This window comes from Amblyomma mixtum, chromosome 4 (genome assembly GCF_055824585.1).
Source record: "Amblyomma mixtum isolate Tamu chromosome 4, ASM5582458v1, whole genome shotgun sequence".
NCBI lineage: Eukaryota > Metazoa > Arthropoda > Arachnida > Ixodida > Ixodidae > Amblyomma > Amblyomma mixtum.
This window is the reverse complement of record NC_143015.1, coordinates 98,736,477-98,757,521: the sequence shown is the minus strand read 5'-3', so window position 1 is coordinate 98,757,521 and position 21,045 is coordinate 98,736,477. Positions and strand designations below refer to the sequence as shown.

Sequence of the window (21,045 nt, the reverse complement as noted above, 5' to 3'; positions counted from 1 at the left end):
GCCGAGACCGGAGTCTTCCCCCTGCTGGCCATCGAGGGCAACTATGGAGCTTAGATCCGGTGCCGCTGGCTCTCTCCGGCTACGGCAGTACCCAAGAGAGATTGAGGAGGAAAGCGGAGGAGGAGGGAATGTGAGCGCCTTGAGGAGCACATCGCAAAAAAAATAGTGTGATCTTAATCTTTTTGGGGACTAACTCATTTGTCGCTGAGTTGACACCTTTTTGGGGTAAGGTCACGCTGCTTCTTCGAGAGTATTTTTAAGGCTAAAGACTTTAATGGCTCATACTGTCGTGACAAAGACGTGTTATCAAATTTGTCCGCGTTTCAGATTGGTCGAAGAGGTCGTGACGTCACTGCGCGCGAATTTTGACGGATGTCCACCGAAATATTTGAGACACTGCGCAATTTCCTTTCCTCAAATACAATTTTCGACTGGTCAGACAGTTACTGCGTAATTTCCTTTCTTCGCATACAATTTTCATTTTCTTCATTACGGCCCCTCTTTCTCTTCTTTCTTTCACTGCCACTTCCTCACTTCCTGTACGGTGCGGTTAAGGTGTCCAACGAGATGACTGAGAGTTACAGCGCCATTTCCTTTCCTCAAAAAGCGTTGCGTTCAAAGGTCAACGCCTCCCGCCGAACGGGTGGTGGTGTTCCGTGGACTCCCTGGCAGCGCTACAACACGCTGTCACGTTCCACTCCTAAAGGCAAAGATTAAGCATCATTAATTGGCAGTTAATTAATGCACCAAAAGAATGTGAAGTGAACAATCGCGCCTTTCGCCTTTCAACATTTTAGCCGCTAAAGTTCCTCGTAATTTTTGCTCTTACCCTTACTTGCACTGCCATAAGAAGAGTACCTAAACTTCTTGCACTGCCGTAAGAAGAGTTAACTTTAAGGCAGTTAGGTATAAGGTGGTCAAAACTTCCGGAGCCTTTACTACGGCGTCCCTCATACCCTGAGTCGCTTTGGCGACACCAATAGACCATTTTTGATCTGTGCGAACTCATCTCTTCGCGCTGTTCTCTTTAACTCGTGGCTTGTGCTTCATGTTCTAGAAAACTGTTCAGCTGGTTGGTTCTGACTTTATATTTGGAACTGAAACACTCCACACACCCAGCGCAGCCTGCCTAGCTGGCGAATGCGTAAAGCAGCATCAGGACTCTCAATTCTTGCGCACTTGCTGAATCGGGTAAAAAGCAAAATGAAAGGTCAAATTTCGCTTGTCGCACAGCACAGGAACTCCCATTATTACTGCCAATCTTAGAGCTTGAAAGGTGGCCGCCGGATTTCGATTTTTCTGACCCCAGTTGTTTTTTAACAGACATCAGATGAATAAGGCGAAACGTCACCGAGCAGCCTTTAAATGAGTCGATTGGCAATTTTAACTACCAGAATAAGCAGCATCCTTACCTTTGCGAGGAGTATGTCATGATTATGCGTAATTGGGTTGGTGTAATCAATGTCATTTTTAAACGACAGTGCATACAGCTCGTTCGGTCGAAAAGCTGTCGACATCGTAGTTGTCGGCACCGCGCCGACAACTGTAGCAAACCTTTCTTTCAATCAATTAACATAGATCGCACCGAACAGTTAATACCGTCATAAAAAAACAATGGCAAACGCTTTTGACGATAGCAAAAACCTTAATAGAAAAAAAGAAGTGCAAGTCTGCTGGCGGGTGATCTGTGGATATATTGATTGATGTAATAAAATCCTACAGTATATGAAAAAAAATGAGTTCATCAAAGGTTTTCAGCTCGAAAATGCTTTTATCCACAATTTATGGGTATGAACTTTCCATGATTTGTGGTCCTCTCGCAGGATATGAGAGACCAACGTCGTTTCTTCGCTGTCATGGAGACAGCTGACTGAGGACCAGACAACCAATGCCCGGCCGACTTGCGACAGCGATGGTCTCCCATGGAGGCACCTTGCGGCAGTAGGCGAGCCGCTTGTCCTTGCGAGAAATTCCACAGAGCCAACAATAGAGTCAATAGTGAGCATCTGTATCTCTCTTGAAAGGACACTCAGGACAGCTCGATCCAAATTTTCTTGCTAGTAAAATTAATTTTTTTCGCCTTATGGAGGTTATTTTCGCAGCGAAAGACGTGTTGATTGCTCGTAACAGTATAGAATAAAACTGTAAATTGTTCCCGGCCTTCCACTCAAACTCTGCTTGCATCATGCTTGCGTCACATTGAAGATGATGTGGGTACGCCTTAGATCAGAATAACAAAGTTTGCTGGCGTATCCGCAGGCTCCTTCGGCGAATGCTCTTGTTTATCTTTTAGAAACACAATACACGCCCGATGTTTTATTTTCCACGGAGGCATGCCGCATTCACTGTATTCAGCTCCTTATGCATCATATCGAGGAGAGCACGCATGGACTCTCCACATCCTCTCACTCCGGAATTAGGATTCCAGTAATTAAAATGGCTGCAAGAGTCCATGCAGCACACTGGTAATGGGCCCAGTATTTTAAATAGATGGTTTCACTCTTGTCCTTTGTTGAACCAGCCTTTGTCAATATGTTCCCAATATTGGGCCAATTACCTGCGCTGATTGAGTAACCTTCGGCTATCTTGGCCTTGATGTGCTTGGGACACACGGGAAATAAAACGACGCGTCTCAAAAAAATTATACACCAGTTTTTGATGCAATCATTGGACTGGCACTAGGAACTGATGGTAATTTCTGCAATGGTTATCAGTCCATAGCGCCATGCATCGCGTCCTCGGAAAAAATATGGGCTGTTTCTTGACAAAATTGCTTCGACTGCTGGCTGCAACACGTTCTATCAACGGTGGCTCAGTGGTTACGGCACTCGGCTGCTGACCCGAAAGACACGGGTTCGATCCCGGCCGCGGCGGCCGAATTTCGATTGAGGCGAAATTCTAGAGGCCCGTGTACTGTGCGATGTCAATGCTCGTTAAAGAATCCCAGGTAGTCGAAATTTCCGGAGCCCTTCACTACGGCGTCCCTCATAGCCTGAGTTGCTTTGGGACATTAAACCCCAATAAACCAAACCAAAATTTTGTTTCCTTCCCTTCCGTCATAAGAATAAGTCTTGTTCTTTTTTCTTTGCGTACCATACTTCGTTAACATTTCTCTGTGTGCCGTCGTTTACAATATTGCTCTGCTTTTGCCTGCGCAGACAACAAGGTGACAGCGGACAAATGACGGCGCCATCTTCGATGCTGCATCGCGGGGGGACATCGCGCCCAACCCATCAACCCCTGCAGCACTCTTCGCACTACAAATTACTGGTATGGAATACTTAGCTACAGTTTGTCTGGATGCCGAAAGAACAGTTTTGTGCCTCAGAAAGGGGGAATATGACACCCTTTCCATAGCGCTAACCTTCAAACACAGCCTTTTTATTGCACGCGATAGTGCTCAAGGCCACATTACACAGAAAATCCGGTGTCCGCGTTGTCGGCGTAGTGCGTGATAAGTACAGGGTGGCGTAGCGTGACCCCAGCAGCCAGCCCCAGAGAATCAACCTAGGTGGGCGACCTCGATTGGGAACATGCAACCTGGGTAGGTCAGTGACCTTGTGGGGCCATCACAACCTATGCACCGGATTGTAGGCAAACTGCAGGAGGCAGTTTATTGTTAAAGTAACGAAGTTCTTAGGGAAGAGCAACTTGGGCAGCACGAGACCCAACAGGGGCAGGACGGTGCCATCGCACAGCACTGGCGCATTCCTTAACCGCTTGCACACTGTGCAGAGTATGGTGTGAGACCTTGTAGGGACATATGAATGTTAAGTTGAGAATGAACAATTCCGCGCGGGTCAGGAATTCAAAAGTGATAGAGAGAATCTTCTTTCAGATTTTTTTGCGGTTAGATCCTCTTCTTTAGTACAGATGCTAGCGCCAGTTCCTCCTTCAGTTACATTCATCGCGGTTGGCGGCGGAGTTACAACCAGCCAACTACAACCAAGCCACTGCTTTTTGGTTGCAGTTACAGGCAGCGCAGAAAGCACGCTAGCTTTGACAGCGTTCCGCTCCTGATTATGAAACTGGAGTACATGAAATGGGAGTACATGAAATGTTCACGTGACGATACGGTTGCCAGTTTAGACATGCGCCATAGCCATACACTGTTCTGTATGGACGCCAAAATGGCGAGCACTGTGGCTTGAGTGCGTATACCTCCTATAGGCTACTCCTCACCTCGCATTGGCTGCGTCCGCTCGTCAGCAGGCGCTCGCACGCTGACTCCCATGCGAGTGCCCGTGTTTCCACTTACTTGAGCCAGGTCCGAGCTGCGTGCCCGAGTCACGAGCTATGTCCATGAGCCCGCCTTGTTAAACCGGCCCAGGTGGCTACGCATGATCGCTAGAAGATGGCCTTCCATTAACAGCTTTCACTGTAATAGTTAATCAATTCTGTCTTAAAACAAAATGCCATCCGCGAGAAAGTTTGTGAGATCTGCGATGAGTGGCGGAGGGAATCAAAACTGCACTCCTGTGCCATCTGCCATTAAAGAGGACGGTGTGGAGGCAATCACGCCTCTTTAATACTGTCTCGGGCGCGTACAAGCATGTTCCTTATATGCGCAAGATGCATAGCCGTAACCCATTATATTGCTTAGAAAGGCTGTGAAGTCACGCATTAAGCTCATCAAGCACCAGCTATCTTGAAGGAAGGGTCGGCACGTCAGTGAAATATCAACATCGACCCATTGCACTAGTGAGCACTGGATACTGAGTTGGCTTAAACCCTGTCACTGTTGTGGACTTGTATCACTCGTTGCACATCGATTGCACAGTCACAATCAATATATATACTCTTTTGGTTGTCTGCTAATTATTCTCCAAAACTCACCGCATCGGTTTTCTGTGGCGGTCGCAAAGGGGACACAGGTCTTCTGGACCAAAACCTGAATTACATTTTTCAATTGCAGTATTATTTTCAAAGTATTGCCATTATTTCCTTCTGGAAACCTGTATTTTAAACATAATATTAACTTAGATCATCGTCTGGACTAAATTTCCGCAGGAAGCGATATTTAACAGCTTAAAATTGTTACCTGGCTGTCTTATGTCGATCTCTGCATCTCTAATAGAGACAATGATATTTTGTTTTGATGTCAGTTCATATTATATAACCCCAGGTGGTCGAAATTTCCGGCGCCCTTCACTACGGCGTCCCTCAGCCTAGGTCGCTTTGGGACGTTAAAACCCGTAAACCATAAACCAACCATTTTGCTTTGTGTGGAAAGCTGAACACTCAGTGTTTGCAATAAATAGAACACAATTCTTCAGTAACGGCTCAATATAAAAATTATATATATGCAAAATTTATCGATTCATACTATTAAAATACACCATGAATGTTGGTATTCGAAGTGCTGAAAAGAAACTGATTTTAATATTACATTCTTTGCTCATTAGGCAAAATAGCCATGCATTAATTTGTTATTGACCCATTTTTTTGCACCTAGGTAAGAATCATTAGTTAATATTACCGTAGGAACTAGTTTAACTGATCTGACATGAGACCATTCCGACCAATATGTTTTTAACAGTATCTCTCAATTTGACACAGTTGCCTCGCAGTTTAAAGTGATGTCCAATAAAGCTGGATCTGTTCCAGCTTAAACATGGAGGAACTGCCGTGGCCTCTGCCTTAGTTCATCTGCAACTTTTCTGCTGCGCAGTTATCAGTCACTAATCCCATGTGGGAAAGAGGATCAGTATCATGCCTCCCAATTAAAAAGCGCGTGCTGTCTGCTGTTGATAGTGAGGCTGACATTTTACTGCCATATGTTATCACTTTTCAATCTTCCAGCTTTTATTTTCCGAAGTTAGTGATTGAAGTATCTTCTTTCTTTTAAAGCTGCAAGAAGCAGTGGCGAGACCACTGTCGATGTCGGGCGAAGAAATACAGCCGGCTGACTAATCTGAAGTCCCTTCGTCACGTGGGTGCAAGTCGCTTCGCCGACAGCCAGACCCGCCTCCTCCTTGCGTGATGAGGCGGGTACCGGCGATCTCAGGTGAGGGAAGTTTCGACCAGAGCATTGCATGTCGCTAACAGTACCCTACGCCTCGAGAACACTGGGGCTCTGATAGGACTTGTATTTTCCATATTTACTGTTAGCTAGAACACTCGACTTTAGATTCACTACTGAAAGTTTCCACACGGCAAGTTCCATAATTCTATACGTTTCTATAAAAAATTTTATGCAGTCAGTATGGAGCATATGGACACGGTATGGACTATATAGAAGCACTTATGCAAACTTTCAGACTCCATATAAGGTCATGCGCATTATATGAAAATTGCGTGGAAATTATTTGAAAGGCTTATGGATTTCGTCCAGATAATATATGGATTTCCGTATACTCCTTATGTTATGGACTTCATATTCCCATAATTCCATACAAGCGGCTCATACGGACCGTTTCAGTGGGGTTACGGGTCTGCACTACGTGGATCAGCAAGGCCGTCTTACGTAAAACAGCTATACCCGTTGCACAACTTGGTATTGTGTATTGCAACAGGCACGTGCAGAACGTCACGCATTATTAGCCGCCTCCCCTTGAATATAGAACTATGGTGACATGCGCGTACGTCCTTAGAAACAGATCACTTCCGGATCGCCTCTGCTACACCACAGTCACCCAGTGCGTGCCCGGTACAATATTCAGTATTCAACCACAAGCAGTGATGCCATTACTTAAGCTATTTAAGCATAAATGCTTTGAAGTGGAGTTACTGGAAACACTACCAGGTACTACGCTCAAGCTGAAGCCACTTTCTCCATGGTGCAACCTCCACGCAGTGTGCGATATTCTGTGGCACGCTTTCAAACAAACGATCCCCACAGAAACGCATCATACAAAACACTTAGACAACAGTATGAGAATTTTAGACAGATCAAAAACAGCCCTTTATGTCTGAAGCTCAGTTGTAGAAGACAACTGGGAGACAGCAATACGATTACCGTAGAGCTCATTAATCTTTACAGCCGAATGCTACGCTGTCTGCTGCGCAATCGGGAAAATTTGAGATAGGACATTAAGAAGAGGATAAACTACACAGACTCGCCAAGAAATCTAACAGCGCTACACTCAAGAAACACAGTACAACTGCTAATAGGCGATATAATGCACAGTACAGCAGCAGCCGAAATATATGGAGAAAAAATATAAGAAAATTAGCTCGGGTCCGAGCAAATCCGCGTAGCCGGTAACGAAAGAGCCGACGCTTGTGCGGCGCGAGCACGTCAAAGCACACCAGCGGAAGTAAACATTCGGCACAGAGACTGCTTGACACAATGCCAAGATTAAACTAGCAAAAAAAAAGAAATGCCACTCCACTTGGGATGTTGAGAAGACAACAAACTACACCTTGTAAAGCCGATTCATGGCGAATGGATGTCGTATCAACACCAAGAATGCTTTACTGAAGTGTTCCTGTGGCGCCTTGGCATTGACATACGAGGTCTGTTAGCAAAGTATCCGACCTTTTACCGAAGAAAAAACTGGCATAACAGGAGCGTTGGAAACCTAATCACCTTCAAAGTAGTCTCCTTGGGACTCCACACGCTTCTCCCAGTGGTGCTGTCATTATTGGAAGTATTAAGAAAAGGCCCCTTTCGGAATGGAGTTTAGCTCAGCTGTCGTTGCAGCCATAATGTCCTCTCTTGTCTGAAATCGCGCTCCTTTCAATGGCCTCTTGGTTTTGGGAAACATCCATAAGTCACAGGAGGCCATATCAGGAGAGTAAGGAGTCTGCTGAACTACAGCAGTCTGGTTTTTCGCGAAAAAAGTGTGAATTTAGTGCGAGGAATGTGCAGGAGCATTGTCGTGATGGATGCGCCAATTTCCTGTTGACCTCAACTTCGGCCTCTTGCGCCGCACAGCGCCACGCAGGCGACGGAGGGCATCCCTGTAGTATTCTTTTGGTCAATGTTTACTTTGTGGGGTGCGTACGCGTGGTGTGCCACACAGAGGGAGTCAAAGAAATCAGTCAGCATCACTCTGACATTGCTGCGCACTTGGCGGGCCTTCTTTGGTCTTGGTGACGTAGAATGCTGCCATTGTGACACACAAGACTCGTCACCAGCGATTATGGTGCTGATGAAGTCGGGGTCACTGTTTGTGGAATGCAGCATATTCTGTGAGACTTCAACACGAAGCTGCTTTTGCTCCACCATGCGCAGCTTCAGCGCGAATTTCGCCGCATCTTTCTCTATGGCCAAATTTTCGGTGATAATGGAATGTGCAGAAAAATTGGCGATGTCCACCTCTTCCACAATTTCTCGGATAGTCACACGACGGTCCCGCGTCACCATAGCGTTCACTTTGGCAATGACCTGGTCATTTAGGCATGTTGATGGCCGACCAGAGCGTGGCTCTCTCTGCACCGATGTGCGGCCGTCTTTAAACCAATTGTATCACTGCTTAATCTGTGTGCTGCTCATAGCATTGTCACCGAAAGCCGTCTGAATATTCCGAATTGTTTCCACTTGGCTGTCGCCTAGTTTCTGGCAAAATTTGATGCATTAGCGCTGCTCCTGTCGCTCCGCCATTTTCCTTGCAATGAAAAACCGACGAGAGCACTGCGCACTGCCTCACTCAAACGCTGCGTGCCAGTGACTGGCGCTATCGGCAGGCGTGAAAAAATTTGTGCATGCGCACGAAGGTTGAAGGTATGCTGGTGCAAGCGTGCTTGTTTAAAATCCATATCGTGTTCGTAAAAAAAATAAAGTCGGATACTTTTCTAACAGACCTCGTATATGCATCTCACACGCACCCTTATACTCAGATGAGCTTGGCACATGATAGCCTTAGTCGCGTGTGCGCCATTAAACCCAACACAACATAGGAAACAAGAAAATGCTCTTTGAGAATGTGATGGAGTGGTCACAATGAGCCTTTCTTTTAGTGCGGGAACCTAGTAATAAGAAAAAGTGTTTAAAAACATTTTCTCCACAAGCAGGTCCCTTTCCACCCCACCTTGCTCTTAGGAGAGAACGCAATAGTAGACTTCAAATCTCATCGCACATTTGTAACTTTTAAGAACTAGTCATTCAGCACAACAGTGAGATCTTACCAACCCTGTACTGGCGTATGATAGCATCAGCTGCTAATGCGCCATAAAATCAATCACCCCCTCTCCACCCACACCAATACCCCCCCCACACACACACACAAACACACACACACACACACTTTCTTGCCAGAGCCCGGAATTTAATCGGTCCGATCTTTTCTGATTTCAGTGTTGGTGCAGATGGCGGCATTTTTGCGGATGGCAGGGGGGGAGGGATGAAACCGCCCCTGCCATTCGAACGGAGAGGGAGCTAATGCCGTATAACAAAGAGACGATTCACATTGAAGCCGGAGCAGCATTTTACAGGGTTACAGTGAAACACACAGAAATCTTTTGTTAAAGAACCCCAGCTGGGCGAAATTTCCGGAGCCCTCCACTACGACGTCTCTCATAGCCTTAGTCGCTTTGGGACGTCAAACCCCATAAATCATAAACCATGAAAGTTTTTACGGCCGAACTGGTTTTGCAGGCGACAAATAATTGTGATAAGCATGCAGTCGTTATTTGTGCGCATGCGCAGATCTGTTCATTCATAAACGTAGTCAGCCGGCGCAATGGCTCAGTGATTATGGCACTCGTCTACTCAACCGAAAGACACGGGTTTGATACACACCGCGGTGGTCGCACGGTGTACTGTGCAATATCAGTGCACGCTTAGGTGTCATGGTTTCCAGGTGGTCAAAGTTTTCAGAGCCGTTCACTGCGGTGTCCCTCACAGCCTGCGTCTTTTTGGGACATAAATCCCTACAAAACCAAAATCATAACCGTAGTTATTTCTTTAGTGTAAGCGGACGTGCATTTGCGTTCTGCAAATTTTTTTCGGTGAATCACAGCATATGCTAACCTCCAATACTTTTTTCCTGCTAAATCCGAAATTTCTAAAATTCCTTCTGTGCAATGACACACGCTGGCTCTGGATTCTTTGTACGCAGCCTCGGAGGAAGTGGCTGCCGCCAGTCCTGGTGCCGTCAGCGAACCCGACCGAGTAGTGTGGAACATCCGCATCGCGTGCGGACTCGAATCCGAGCCTGACTGCAGCCTTCGCTACACTACATCAGGGTGAGAAATCTGGCGATAAAGTTAGTTCTAGTGGTGTTCTTTCTACTTTGATATTCCAGAATGTTTGATAAAACAGAAAGCTCTTCCTGGGTCGCATTCAGAAGCATGCTTAAGTTTTCATCGTCGAATTCAGTTGTACGCAGCGTTGGGCATAAACGACACTTCCGACTTTGTAGTTAAAAGCATTTATTAGGAATAAGGAATTTAGAGAAGGGTAATAGCTCGTCCCCCGCAAGGGAACCTTGAGTTTCAAGGTGATCGTGCTTGGCGCCGCCATGGACCCTTAGCCCCATACCGAAGCTGTAATACGCAGCATGGCGACAGCTCAAAAGGGTAAGGGTAGATAGAAACCATGAACGGTGGTGGTCAGGGACTCGGTCAAGCCCCGTTCGACGGATTCTCCATCTATTTACCAGGTGCGGGGCTCCGGGACATTGTGTTTATTGGGGAGAAGCACAAGTGACCAAATAGGAACCCTCAATCCATACATGCCGCATGGATTCTCAATTTCCTCCCCTCAAAAAAAAAAACGATTGGGACCGGAAATAGTACTGCACCGAAGGAATCAGTTTCAACTCCGAAATCTCCTGAGAATTTCCCCCAGTTCCTGATAGGTGCCCGCTTTTTGAGCAAAATGCTCCAGTGTCCGCACAGTACAGTGTTCTAGACACAAAACTGGCTAGAGACCAACATAGGCGAAGAATAGGAAGCCAAAAAACTCTCCTCCCGAGATCTGCTTGTGCAGGTGAAGTCCAAGAAGCGGATTGCTCACAGAGCAGAAACTTGCTGACTTTGACATTACAGCAACACATTATAGAAACCTGAACAGCGTTCAGGGAGTAATTTCTGAGCGGCTGCTAATGGCAGAGGATGACAACGAGCTCCTCGAGAATTTGCGAGACCAAGGCATAAAATCTCTTTGAGGCATCACTATCAGGTGTAAAGGAGAAGAAATGAAAACACCTCACATCTTTCTAGCATTCGGCTGCACTCGCTTGCCCGAGTGTGTCCAGGTTGCATTCATCACGCGCCCAGTGCACCCATACATCCCTAATCCTAGAAGATGTTTCAACTGCCAAAAGGCCAAAAGTATGGACACCGCATCAAGGCGTGGAGAGGCAAAGAGACATGTGCCAAATGGGCCGAAACTAACACAGACAGCTGCCACGCAACTGTAACAAAATGCACGAGCTGCAAAGGTCCGCATGCAGCCTACTCGCGAATCCTAAGTCTTCAAAAAGAAACGCAAATAATCAATCTCAAAGTGCATGAAAATATATCCTACCATGACGCACGAAAAAAGTTCAGCAAACAGTACACCATCGTTCATGTGTGCCTCCCCCGTCCCCACCCAGCGGCACTGCGGTGTCGGCCCAATTGTCAGCCCAGCGGTACACCTGACAGCGGCCTCTGGGACAACCAAAGTTAGTGGCAGTGGAAATCCAGCACTCCAATTCAGGCACCTGCCCAGGCATAGCGATCCACATCACTGACAGGTGCAGCCAAGGCTGCCCTGCCATCTCAAAAGAAAGGCTCGCTTCGGGTTCCCCGCGGAAATCCAGTGCTTCCTGCGAGGCGATGAATACAAGCTGTAGCTCGCCTCCGCAGAAGTGGTGGCGCAACTTCCTTGGAAAAAGAAAGGGAGGGAAAATACTAGTAACAGGCCCCCACAAAACCGGGACCATAGGTCTTTAAATACATCCCCGAAAGGCATCAGATATGTCGTTCCTAATTCACTATAACTGTAGAGACGTTAAAAATTTACCGTGACGAAAAAGCTATTCTGGATTTATATTTCCCGGTTGTTTTGTGTCTCCAGGAGAAAAACATAGGATCAGAACATATTTTGAATAAATCTAAAATCTTTCGGCACAGCCGGCAGCAAGCAAATAGGCTCCCTGGAGGTACCGCCATAATCGTCCAAAGTAGTGTAGCCATTCCTGAAGTCAGACATCAGACTACATTTCAAGCAGTCACTATTGTACATTTTAAAACAATTATAATACGTTCCGTACATCTTCAGCCACACCTGACAGTAACACTCCATCACTTAGAAAAACTTTTATAACAATTACCAGCGCCATATCTGTTAGTCGGGGATTTTAATGTTCAGTCCAATTTGTGGGGAAGCGAACAGACACTAGAGGCCGTATTTTAGAAAATTTTATTCTGTGCAATAATATATGCCTAAAACAGACAAACACACATACTGGTCTCCAAGGTCAGGAAAAAGGAGCTGGATAGAATTGTCTCTTACATCACATTCCGTTTTTACTGATTTTCAGTTGGATATCTTGGACAACCCATATAGCAGTGATCATCTATCCGTTCTTATCAACCTAGCATTTTATCCGGATATCATTCCAACAAAACCACGACGTTGGAAGCTGCATTTGATGGACTGGGCACTGTTTCAAGAAAATTGCAGACTAGAAAAATAGATCTAGATGAACTTAATAAAATTTTCGCAAACTGGATTATTTCCTCTGCCCGCCTGGCTATACCTCAGTCTTCTGGAGCGGTGAAACGCAACACCTGATACACAAAAAATATAAAGTAGCAAAAAACAAACAATACAAGCCATGGGGAATATCGCAGGTACCCTACCAAGAAAATCTTATAAACTTTAGAAACACAAGAGTGGAATCCCGATATATCCGGCATAGCGCCGAGAAGACTTCATGGCAAGGTTACGCGACATCTATAAATACCTGAACAACATCAGATGTAATGTGGGATAAGGTGCGAAAGCTCTATGGTAAATACTACCCATTCACACTTCTCCTTGAAACAGCCCCTGGTATAGAGACAAACATCGAAGAACGGCAAGACTTTGTAGGTGAATATTTTTCGGCATTCCAGCTCATCAATCTGTAAAAAATGATTTCTAAAATACGAAAACAGTGCCAAGAAACAGACTCCCTACAAGTGGCTATACAAATGAACAGTAAAATAATCTTATTGCAGTTCAAGAAATCCACAGTGTTGTCCAGTTGTAAACGGATTTTTCCCAGCCCTGACGAAATACATTAACAGATACTATTCCACCTTTCTCAACCTGCCGTTGAAGTACTTTTTTTAATAACGTTTGGTTATCAGGTAAACTGCCCGCAGCATGGGAGAAATCCATCATCATTCCATTTTAAAAACCTAAGAAACCACCAACTTCACCTCGCAGTTACAGGCCCTTGGCCCTCACCAGCTGCTTTGTGAAATCTTTTCAGTGTCGTGAATATTAGATTAACCTTCGTGCTAGACGTCTGTGAGCTCCTCGATGTCTATCATTGCGGTTCCAAAAAGGCATGTTCAAACAGCAGACCACCTAGTATGTCCATGACTGTCCGTAGACTGTCCGTGAAGCTTTTGTACGCAAACAACCAGGAGGTTCGGAATTTTTCAGGACTTGGCGGAACTGGCATTCGCGGCAGCATGTTGAACTGCCTAAAAGACTTCCTGTCAAATCGTTCATTCCATGCACACTTTGGTTCAACCCTCTCGAGAATTTTCATTCGGGAAAATGAAGCGCCTCAAAGGTGTATCTTATACGACCTTCTTTGTTGTTAAAATGAATTCTATTAGTAAAATTATCCCACGGTGCATTATGTATTCAGTCAATGTTGACGATGTTCAGACAGCTTCCACGTCCTCGCAAAACATCCGAAAGACAAGGGCAGGTAGCAGCAAACATTCAACATTGCCTCACTCGTTTTTGGTTCTCCCCACAAAAAACAGTGCCCATTCTTTTCTCCATTGCCATTGCTCCAGAGCCAATGCCCCAGATTTAATTTGTGTATCCGCCGCAGGGAATCTGTAGCTTTGGCATTAAACTCCTGATCCCCCAACACATCGCTGCTTCGAATGCTGGATATGGCAGCCGTTTGCTCTTCCATGTAAGCGAATGTTGAAGGATCCCACTAAAGGACATCACCAGGTTATCTAAATACGGAGCATACAACAGAGTCGTCCGCCTTCGTTCATATCCTGTTTCGTGAAGTTGAGCGCCACAGTTTGTTTTATTTCATTTTTGTGGCATTCTGCAGTGGCGGATAAATTTTCTGGTATTGCGCAGACATTAATTAGTTAGGCTGCTTCTTGAAACCTAGTTTTTCTCACAGTGCAGTGTACTGTGCTCACATAGGATTCTCCATTCGCAGCCGTGTCAGAGGTGGAAGCGAGAATTTGACCTGGAGTACTCGCTGCGTCTCTGGAGTCGACGCCACGACCACGTCCTGGCAGTTCAGGCTCCACCACCAGCGCCCTGTGAGTGATTGTGGGTGAGCGGTTGGGATCAACCTTGTAGTACTGCACAGGTGAAAACGTTGGATAATTCCCAAGAGTGTGTAATTTCAACAGTTATTAAATAGAGTGCCAGTAACAAAGCCCCACAGCATTGAGCTTTTTCAGGAACTAAGGATTTAAAAAATGTGGTATCAACTTTCTTTCCAGCTTGGAAACAAGTCTTCTTCCCATCACGCTTGCTGGACGCAAGAGTGAACTTACATGCTTCCGGCTCGAGCCATGAAGCATGTGAGCAAGTTGTGCGTCCGTCTCAATTATCAACAGCGCCTCTCGGCACAGCAAATTATAGAGACGGATGTCTAACTCAAAATGCATAAGGCCAGAGAAGCTTCGAGAACCCTTGAAAAAAAAGCTTCAACCAGGAATGGACGCTGTCACTTGGTGTGCAGTGGGACGCTACTCTGAATGAGCATTGCTTTACTTTGACACTGCTTTACTTGGGGTGGTCATACTTCATAGATACCGTTTCAGCGTATAAAGGGCAGTTGCATTCGCTTCTAGTATATACCTGAAGTCACCACTTCAAGCTACTGATACCCTGAGATTGCCAGATGCTTAACTGCTGAGTCTTTGTGCAATATTAACAACCCCTTTCCATTTCTTCTTCAGTTACAAGTCATGAAGCAGGTCTCTACACACTTGACTAGTCAAATAGACATCACAGTGCCCTGCGCCATCAAAACAGTTTTTTCTTGTTGGTTCAGTTCTTAGTTCTTGATGATCCTTAGTCGACAGCGCGGGGCGGGGGATTTTACAGTATTTCTAGAGAACTTTTTAGTTCTATATCGGCATCACAGAAAAAAAGGTGGCGAAAAAATATGAGCTCCATCTCGTGCATGATAACTTTACAACGCAAAGAAATGTAGCTTGAACTTTAAGGTTTCTATTCTTGGAAGCCGTTCTGATTGACGTTTCGGTAACTTCACTTTATTTATATTGTTTGTAATGTATCATTTTTAAGTATGCTCTGTTAAGGAGTAGCACACTTGCCAGTATTTCTAGGAACCTTCTAGATCGTTGCGCGCCGTACTTGGAAGGCACTTTAATTCTGTCACGTAGTATTTCATCGCCATTTCTCACAGGCAGAAGCCTAGTGCCATACCTGCCTATGAGAGAATTTTTTTACAATGCCTGTTTAACTGCTGAGTCTTTGTACAGTAATGACAATGCCTCATACATTTCTTCAGATACGTGTCATGGGACAGGTTTCTACGCACTTGACTAGTCTCAAACAGACTTCACACTCCCGTGCGCCGTTAAAACAAACCATTATCATCGTCATCAGTTCTTAAGCAAAAATCTGCGTTGAAGTAAAATTTTACGATTGGCTTATACATGGAAAAGTGGAATATATTACCAAAGTATGCGTCATATTTGCGCGAAAAGGAATTGTTTCTTCCTATTCCTTGGCCTCTTTGGTCATGAGAACATTGCTGGTCTGCATCGAAATTTCTGGAGTCCTTCACTATCGCGTCCCTTGTTGCCTGAGTCACCTTGGGATGTTAAACCCGCATTCAACTTCGGGCCACCCTTATGGAAGTACGGGCATTCCGGCATTTTGCACACTCCTCATCGTCTCCATTAATGGCAGTGTTCAAGCGGTTCCTAATGCTTTGTTATATATATGCGCCTATAATCCGTTCCAACCGCCACCTTTCCAAGCCTTTTACTCTCCCAAGCCCTGGTCCCTGTGCATAGAATCAGTGCTGACATTCACCTTTCCGCCTTGTATCGTAAACAACATCCCCCGCACGCTCCCATTTCGTCTCTATAATCATTGACTGAGTATACGCCCTCTTCTTATCTTTGAGCCCTTCATAGCCTGTGTCACTTTGGGACGTTAAACCCCAATAAACTGTCTTACTTTGTCAACTGTGATTCTCTTCAGCTGCGTTTGTCGACTACCTTTGAGCCTTTCTTTCTGAAGAAATAATTCACTTTTATCGCACAACTGTGCAGGAGACGGATTCTGACTCCGCGGCAACAAATGCAAGGACTTGCAGCAAGTGCCAGGACCAGATCTACCTTGCTGCCACATTCTGCAGGATGACTCTTCAAAAGGTGAGCTTCTGGTAACGTGTGTATTTAGAAAAAATTCAGGGGAGTGCTTTGTTCACCTATAGTGCGGTGAGGCGAAAGCCTTAAGCGCGGTGTTCCTGCTTGTGTCACTGATTTGTGGTTAAGATGTTAAGCTTCGCCTCCAAGAGTGGAACGCGACAGCGTCTTGCAGCGCTGACAGGGAGTCTATAGAACGCCATCGCCCGTTCGGTTCTACGCCTTGCTCGTCGGTAAATTGGTTTTTGAAGAAAGAAAATGGATCTGTCTCGAATATCTTGGTAGACACATAAACCTCGCCTTAACGGGAAGGGAAGAAAATGGGAGTGAACGAAGACAAGTGTCCGCTAGACGCGCCTTTTTCATTCCAAACCATCGAGCTGACCTGGCGGAGTGGTTAGCATGCTCGTCTCGCACTCCAGAGACCGGGATTCGATTCCCGAGCTCGGCCAATTTCCTACTCGGTTTTATTTATTAATCTGGCCTAAGTAGAAAGTTTAATTAGACTAATAAGATAATTATGCAATTAACTAAATTAACAAATAATTATTTCAAATACGACTCGCATAGCACTGAATTATTATTCCTTTTCGATTGGAAAGCTCAGGACAGGACAACTTACCTTGGTGCGCTTCACGGGTTAGGGTAGAAGAGCTAACATAGCACAAAGAGCTTATCAGAAACGGTTAGTTATATAGAGAGCTGAGTACTATTTAGTAATTGTAATCTTATCTAGTACAAGCACCAATTATCAAGTATGAACCGGGGCTCCAGATAACTTTGATATCGCTGTTTAGCGCATACACGTGAAAACAGCCCTATTTGGGCTTCTTCCCTTAGACCACTCCCGTGTGGTTCGTATAGCAAAGTTCTGTCAACAATGCTCGTAGCCATGCTGTACGTCTCATACATGAAAAGATCAGAACTGGGTGCGTCGTTTTGCTTCACCGCAATTGTGGGGCCATGACCATACAGATGCATTCTCTCACCGATTCTGTGCATATTTAGCTACAGTCCGTTTCTAGAGGTCTTACTGTGTGATGTCAGTGCACGTTAAAGAAGCCTAATTGCTCGAAGTTTTCAAAGCCTTTCACTATGATGTCCTTCATAGCCTAAATCACTTTCGGACATTAAACCCCTGTAATCCATATACCTAGAGAAAGTCTGTCGGCCACCTTTCTCGTAGTATCCGCCAACACAATTCCTTGAATGACTGGTAGCAAAAGCCGTCTCGAGGATGTGAAAGCTTCTACATAACGTGGATCAGAAAAGAGGGGAATAATTCGTTTCAGGGAAAGTGTTTGCAAGAATTGGTTTTTGGTCACGTGTAATTTGACGGCTCAGAATAGAGCCGCCTCTTCAGTCGGATTTTCCCTATGAGATAGTATGGCCGTGAACACGTGAACGTTGTTTGTTGAGTTGGTGAAGAGATGGCAGCGGCATTATACTGAATAATTGTCTCCAACCCCTAGAACTACTCACCTTCATGGTGAATAGAATAGACCGAGCCTCCTACCACTACCCTGGAAGGCCAGGATTCTCTCAACTTTTTAGAATAAACTTCTACCTTTACAAACAGAGCAACGTGAGTGCAATGATATAACGACTCGGAGTGCAGTTCATTCAGGCTTTGTGGTGTGTTCTACTCAGTTGTTTCAACCATAAAATGTATAACTTGTGCGTGCCGTAATTGGTAACTAAGTTACAACGCTAAGGAGACCAACCTGGATCGTATGTTGGAAGGCTGAGCATGAGTTGTTCACGACACCATAGACAATCTGCGATAAGTTCTATCCCTTGCTTGTTTACTCCAATATCCTGATGACCCCTTTTCTTTCCATAAAGTTCTATATTTAATTTTACAGAAGTGAAGCCAATAGAACCACCTGCAAGCCGAGCACAAGTCTTGACGAAGAACCGCATCAGCGCATATACTCTGAAGCGCATTCATGACGTGGGTGCAAATAAGGTCGCCGACAGCCAGACCCGCCTTCACATAACAGTGACTGTGAGGGCGAGTACAGACAGCTGTCACAGGTGAGGAAAGTGCACGTAGCTGTCCCGTAGGATTCATCGCTGTCGTATCAGACGAGCATTAAGGCAGTGCATTTGTGTCAAAATGCGTGGCTTTGCTCTAAGGCTCACTTCAAATGTGAAGCCATACATGTCTTACTTTATTGCATATGACACCATCCGCAACAATGTACCGTATGAAACATGTCCGGCAAAAGCCTCTGAAGGGTGAATAGCTGCAGTCAGTGTGGAAAAAAATGTCCACTGCGGCAGCTCCGCAAGAGACTGCAGCCTCTTAAAACTTTGCTACCGTCAAAAGCGTTCTCCTTTGGTTTTCTATGGCAGTCTTTAGCAATACAGAAAACATTGCTGCTACACATCTGAAGCAAGGGCCATTACCTCCAATATTTCCATAACAGTACTTGACAGTTATCTAATATTCAAACTTTTTGTTCAAATTTGTTCGACCCGGTTAATCATTGGTCACGACAGGCTGCTCAGGAAGGGCAGCCTGGGTCGCTCAAGACCCGCTGTGGCAGCACCTGCCATCGCGGGGCAGTTGCGCGTCGCTTGACCGCTGCACCGATGGGCCTAGAGTCTCCATTCCACAAGTGTTAGCCCTTTTTTTTCCCGCGGCTTCCGTGTTCTCGTTAGGATTGCCCTGAAGTGAGAAAGGTAGCAAGAAAACCTTTCGAGTCGTCAAAGGTTGCGAGGAAAGTATGGATTCTTCAATGGGAAGTAAACTGACAACTTCCATTTCCGCTTCTACTCAAAACATAGCTTCTTTCTATGGTATCGGGAATGCATAAGTGTGTAAAGTATCGCAGTTTTTGTCGTTTCCTACGTACGCTAGTTAAATTAGACATCGTGAGAGCTGAAGAGCAAGGCATAATTAAATTATTCCAAGTTGCTGCTTTGCCCACATGCCCATTCCAGTGTAATTTTTAGAGCTATAGTGCTCTGGGCTTTGTTAGCTCGCGGTAAACGCGATGGTGTACACACGTGTGCACGCAAGAATAGGTGCACCCTATAATGTGCGCCTGGGATCACGCGATAATGGAGCCACCTTTAGGTTCCCGGACGATATATCGTTGATGGCTCCGGAAATTTCGACCACCTGGTGTTCTTTAATGTCAGTGCACGTTAAAAAACCCCAGGCAGTCGAAATTTCCGGAGCCTTTGACTACGGTGTCCCCTATAGCCTGAGTTGCTTTGGGACGTTAAACTCTATTAAACGAAACCAATCTTTAGATAGAAACAGTCGTGAGGACCTGGCGCTGTTTGGTACATGCCTACCATTGTGTGCGCATCTGGTGGATCCAACTCTTGTTGTCTTCTTGTGGCATTGTAAGAATGTAAATGTGCCAATACCATTGCGTGTTATCAATACGGGAAGCCATATCTCTGTCAAGATATCTCTTGAGTGTAGCAGCGCTATTCTGTGATTTGACACGGATATCTCTGTTTTGCAGGAATGGCCGTTCTTTCAATGTGGTACAAAGGAAGAGGACAGTTCCTGCTTCGCCGTGCTCTTAACTTCATGGGTAACTATGCGGCTGCATTCTCGTATTTCCCGGCAAAGCGAATATTTGGTCGAATATTGATGACCTGACTGTTTTTGTGCACGCGAAGCATGTTCATCTGAGGTGCCCATCTTTGGTGCCAACAGAGTGTTGCCAAGACAATACACCGGATAGAATGTCTATGCGGTCAAAGCAAAGATTTAAGCAGGAAAAGTAAGATCGAGTTCTTTAGGCACAGTCTTAATAATAGCGTAAACTCTCTGCAATCCTGTGGGACAGCTTTTCAAGCCGCCCACAGCGACCGCGCCATGGTGGCCAGAGCGTGGATGGTTATTTACGACAGATCGGCAGCGCTCAATACCCACATGGCCTCAGACACCGCTGCACACACGCAAAAGTGATGCAACTGTGTATAACTTCAATTGTGCCTTTGAACGAGCCAAACGTATTCCCCTTCGTTCTTGGCGGTATAAAAGTAACGTTCTTTTAATTTCGCACCGATGGTTTCCATGGAGGAAGAGGTTCAGACACATGGAAGAGGCCTTTGTCCTGCAGTGGGCGTAGTGAGGCTGCTGATACTTAAGTGGTATGTTTTCATGGCTGAACGTAATTTGGGGCAGATACTTTTTAAAAAGATTTTAGCCACCTTTTATTTGCACTTTTGGTGCAGCATAGGCATAGGCGAAATTACAGAGGCCCATGTAGTGTTCGATGACAGTGCACGTAAGAACCCCAGGTGGTCGAAATTTCCGGAGCCCTTCACTACGGCGTCTGTCATAGCCTGAGTCACTTTGGGATGTTAAACCTTAATCAACCATAAACCATGTTTAGAGAACTCTGGTTGGTGCTGATGAGAATGAGACATGTCCTTGATAGAACATATTTCACATGGTTGGTCCGCTACTTTGCCTCCTAAACATCTTTTTTACCACTCGGGACGAGGGTAGTGATGCAAAACTATCGATAGTGCTATCGACACTATCGATAGTTGAATCACTCTCGAACTATCGATGGTAAAAAACAC

At 45.5% G+C, this 21,045-nt stretch overlaps 1 protein-coding gene and 1 long non-coding RNA gene across 3 annotated transcripts in view; both read left to right on the top strand.

Moving 5' to 3' along the window:
• The window catches only part of LOC149347572 (uncharacterized), a 55,613-nt gene extending 52,344 nt beyond the window's left edge, over positions 1-3,269 (top strand). Inside the window, exons 8-9 of the long non-coding RNA XR_016292540.1 lie at positions 1,824-1,998; positions 3,159-3,269. This is a non-coding gene — a long non-coding RNA (uncharacterized LOC149347572). The remainder of the gene's footprint in view (positions 1-1,823; positions 1,999-3,158) is intronic.
• A 2,586-nt stretch (positions 3,270-5,855) lies between these two features.
• Positions 5,856-20,000, top strand: LOC149347571 (uncharacterized). Of its 2 annotated transcripts, none has more exons than XM_089585617.1 (6): positions 5,856-6,007; positions 10,005-10,131; positions 14,286-14,391; positions 16,390-16,491; positions 18,351-18,522; positions 19,971-20,000. In XM_089585617.1, the coding sequence occupies exons 1-5, from the start codon at positions 5,983-5,985 to the stop codon at positions 18,354-18,356; spliced, it is 366 nt and encodes a 121-aa protein (XP_089441743.1). In that variant the 5' UTR covers positions 5,856-5,982; the 3' UTR covers positions 18,357-18,522; positions 19,971-20,000. The 2 variants fall into 2 exon arrangements, with proteins under 2 accessions (XP_089441743.1, XP_089441742.1); XM_089585616.1 differs by having other exon boundaries at positions 18,331-18,522.
• The last annotated feature ends 1,045 nt before the right edge of the window (positions 20,001-21,045 follow it).

What these genes read in the sequence shown, in the direction of transcription:
- LOC149347571 (XM_089585616.1), top strand. Translation starts at nt 5,983, where the DNA reads ATGAGGCGGGTACCGGCGATCTCAG. An exon ending in CTTCGCTACACTACATCAGG is followed by an intron (nt 10,132 to 14,285) that starts GTGAGAAATCTG and finishes CTCCATTCGCAG; the next exon opens with CCGTGTCAGAGGTGGAAGCG. An exon ending in GGCTCCACCACCAGCGCCCT is followed by an intron (nt 14,392 to 16,389) that starts GTGAGTGATTGT and finishes ACAACTGTGCAG; the next exon opens with GAGACGGATTCTGACTCCGC.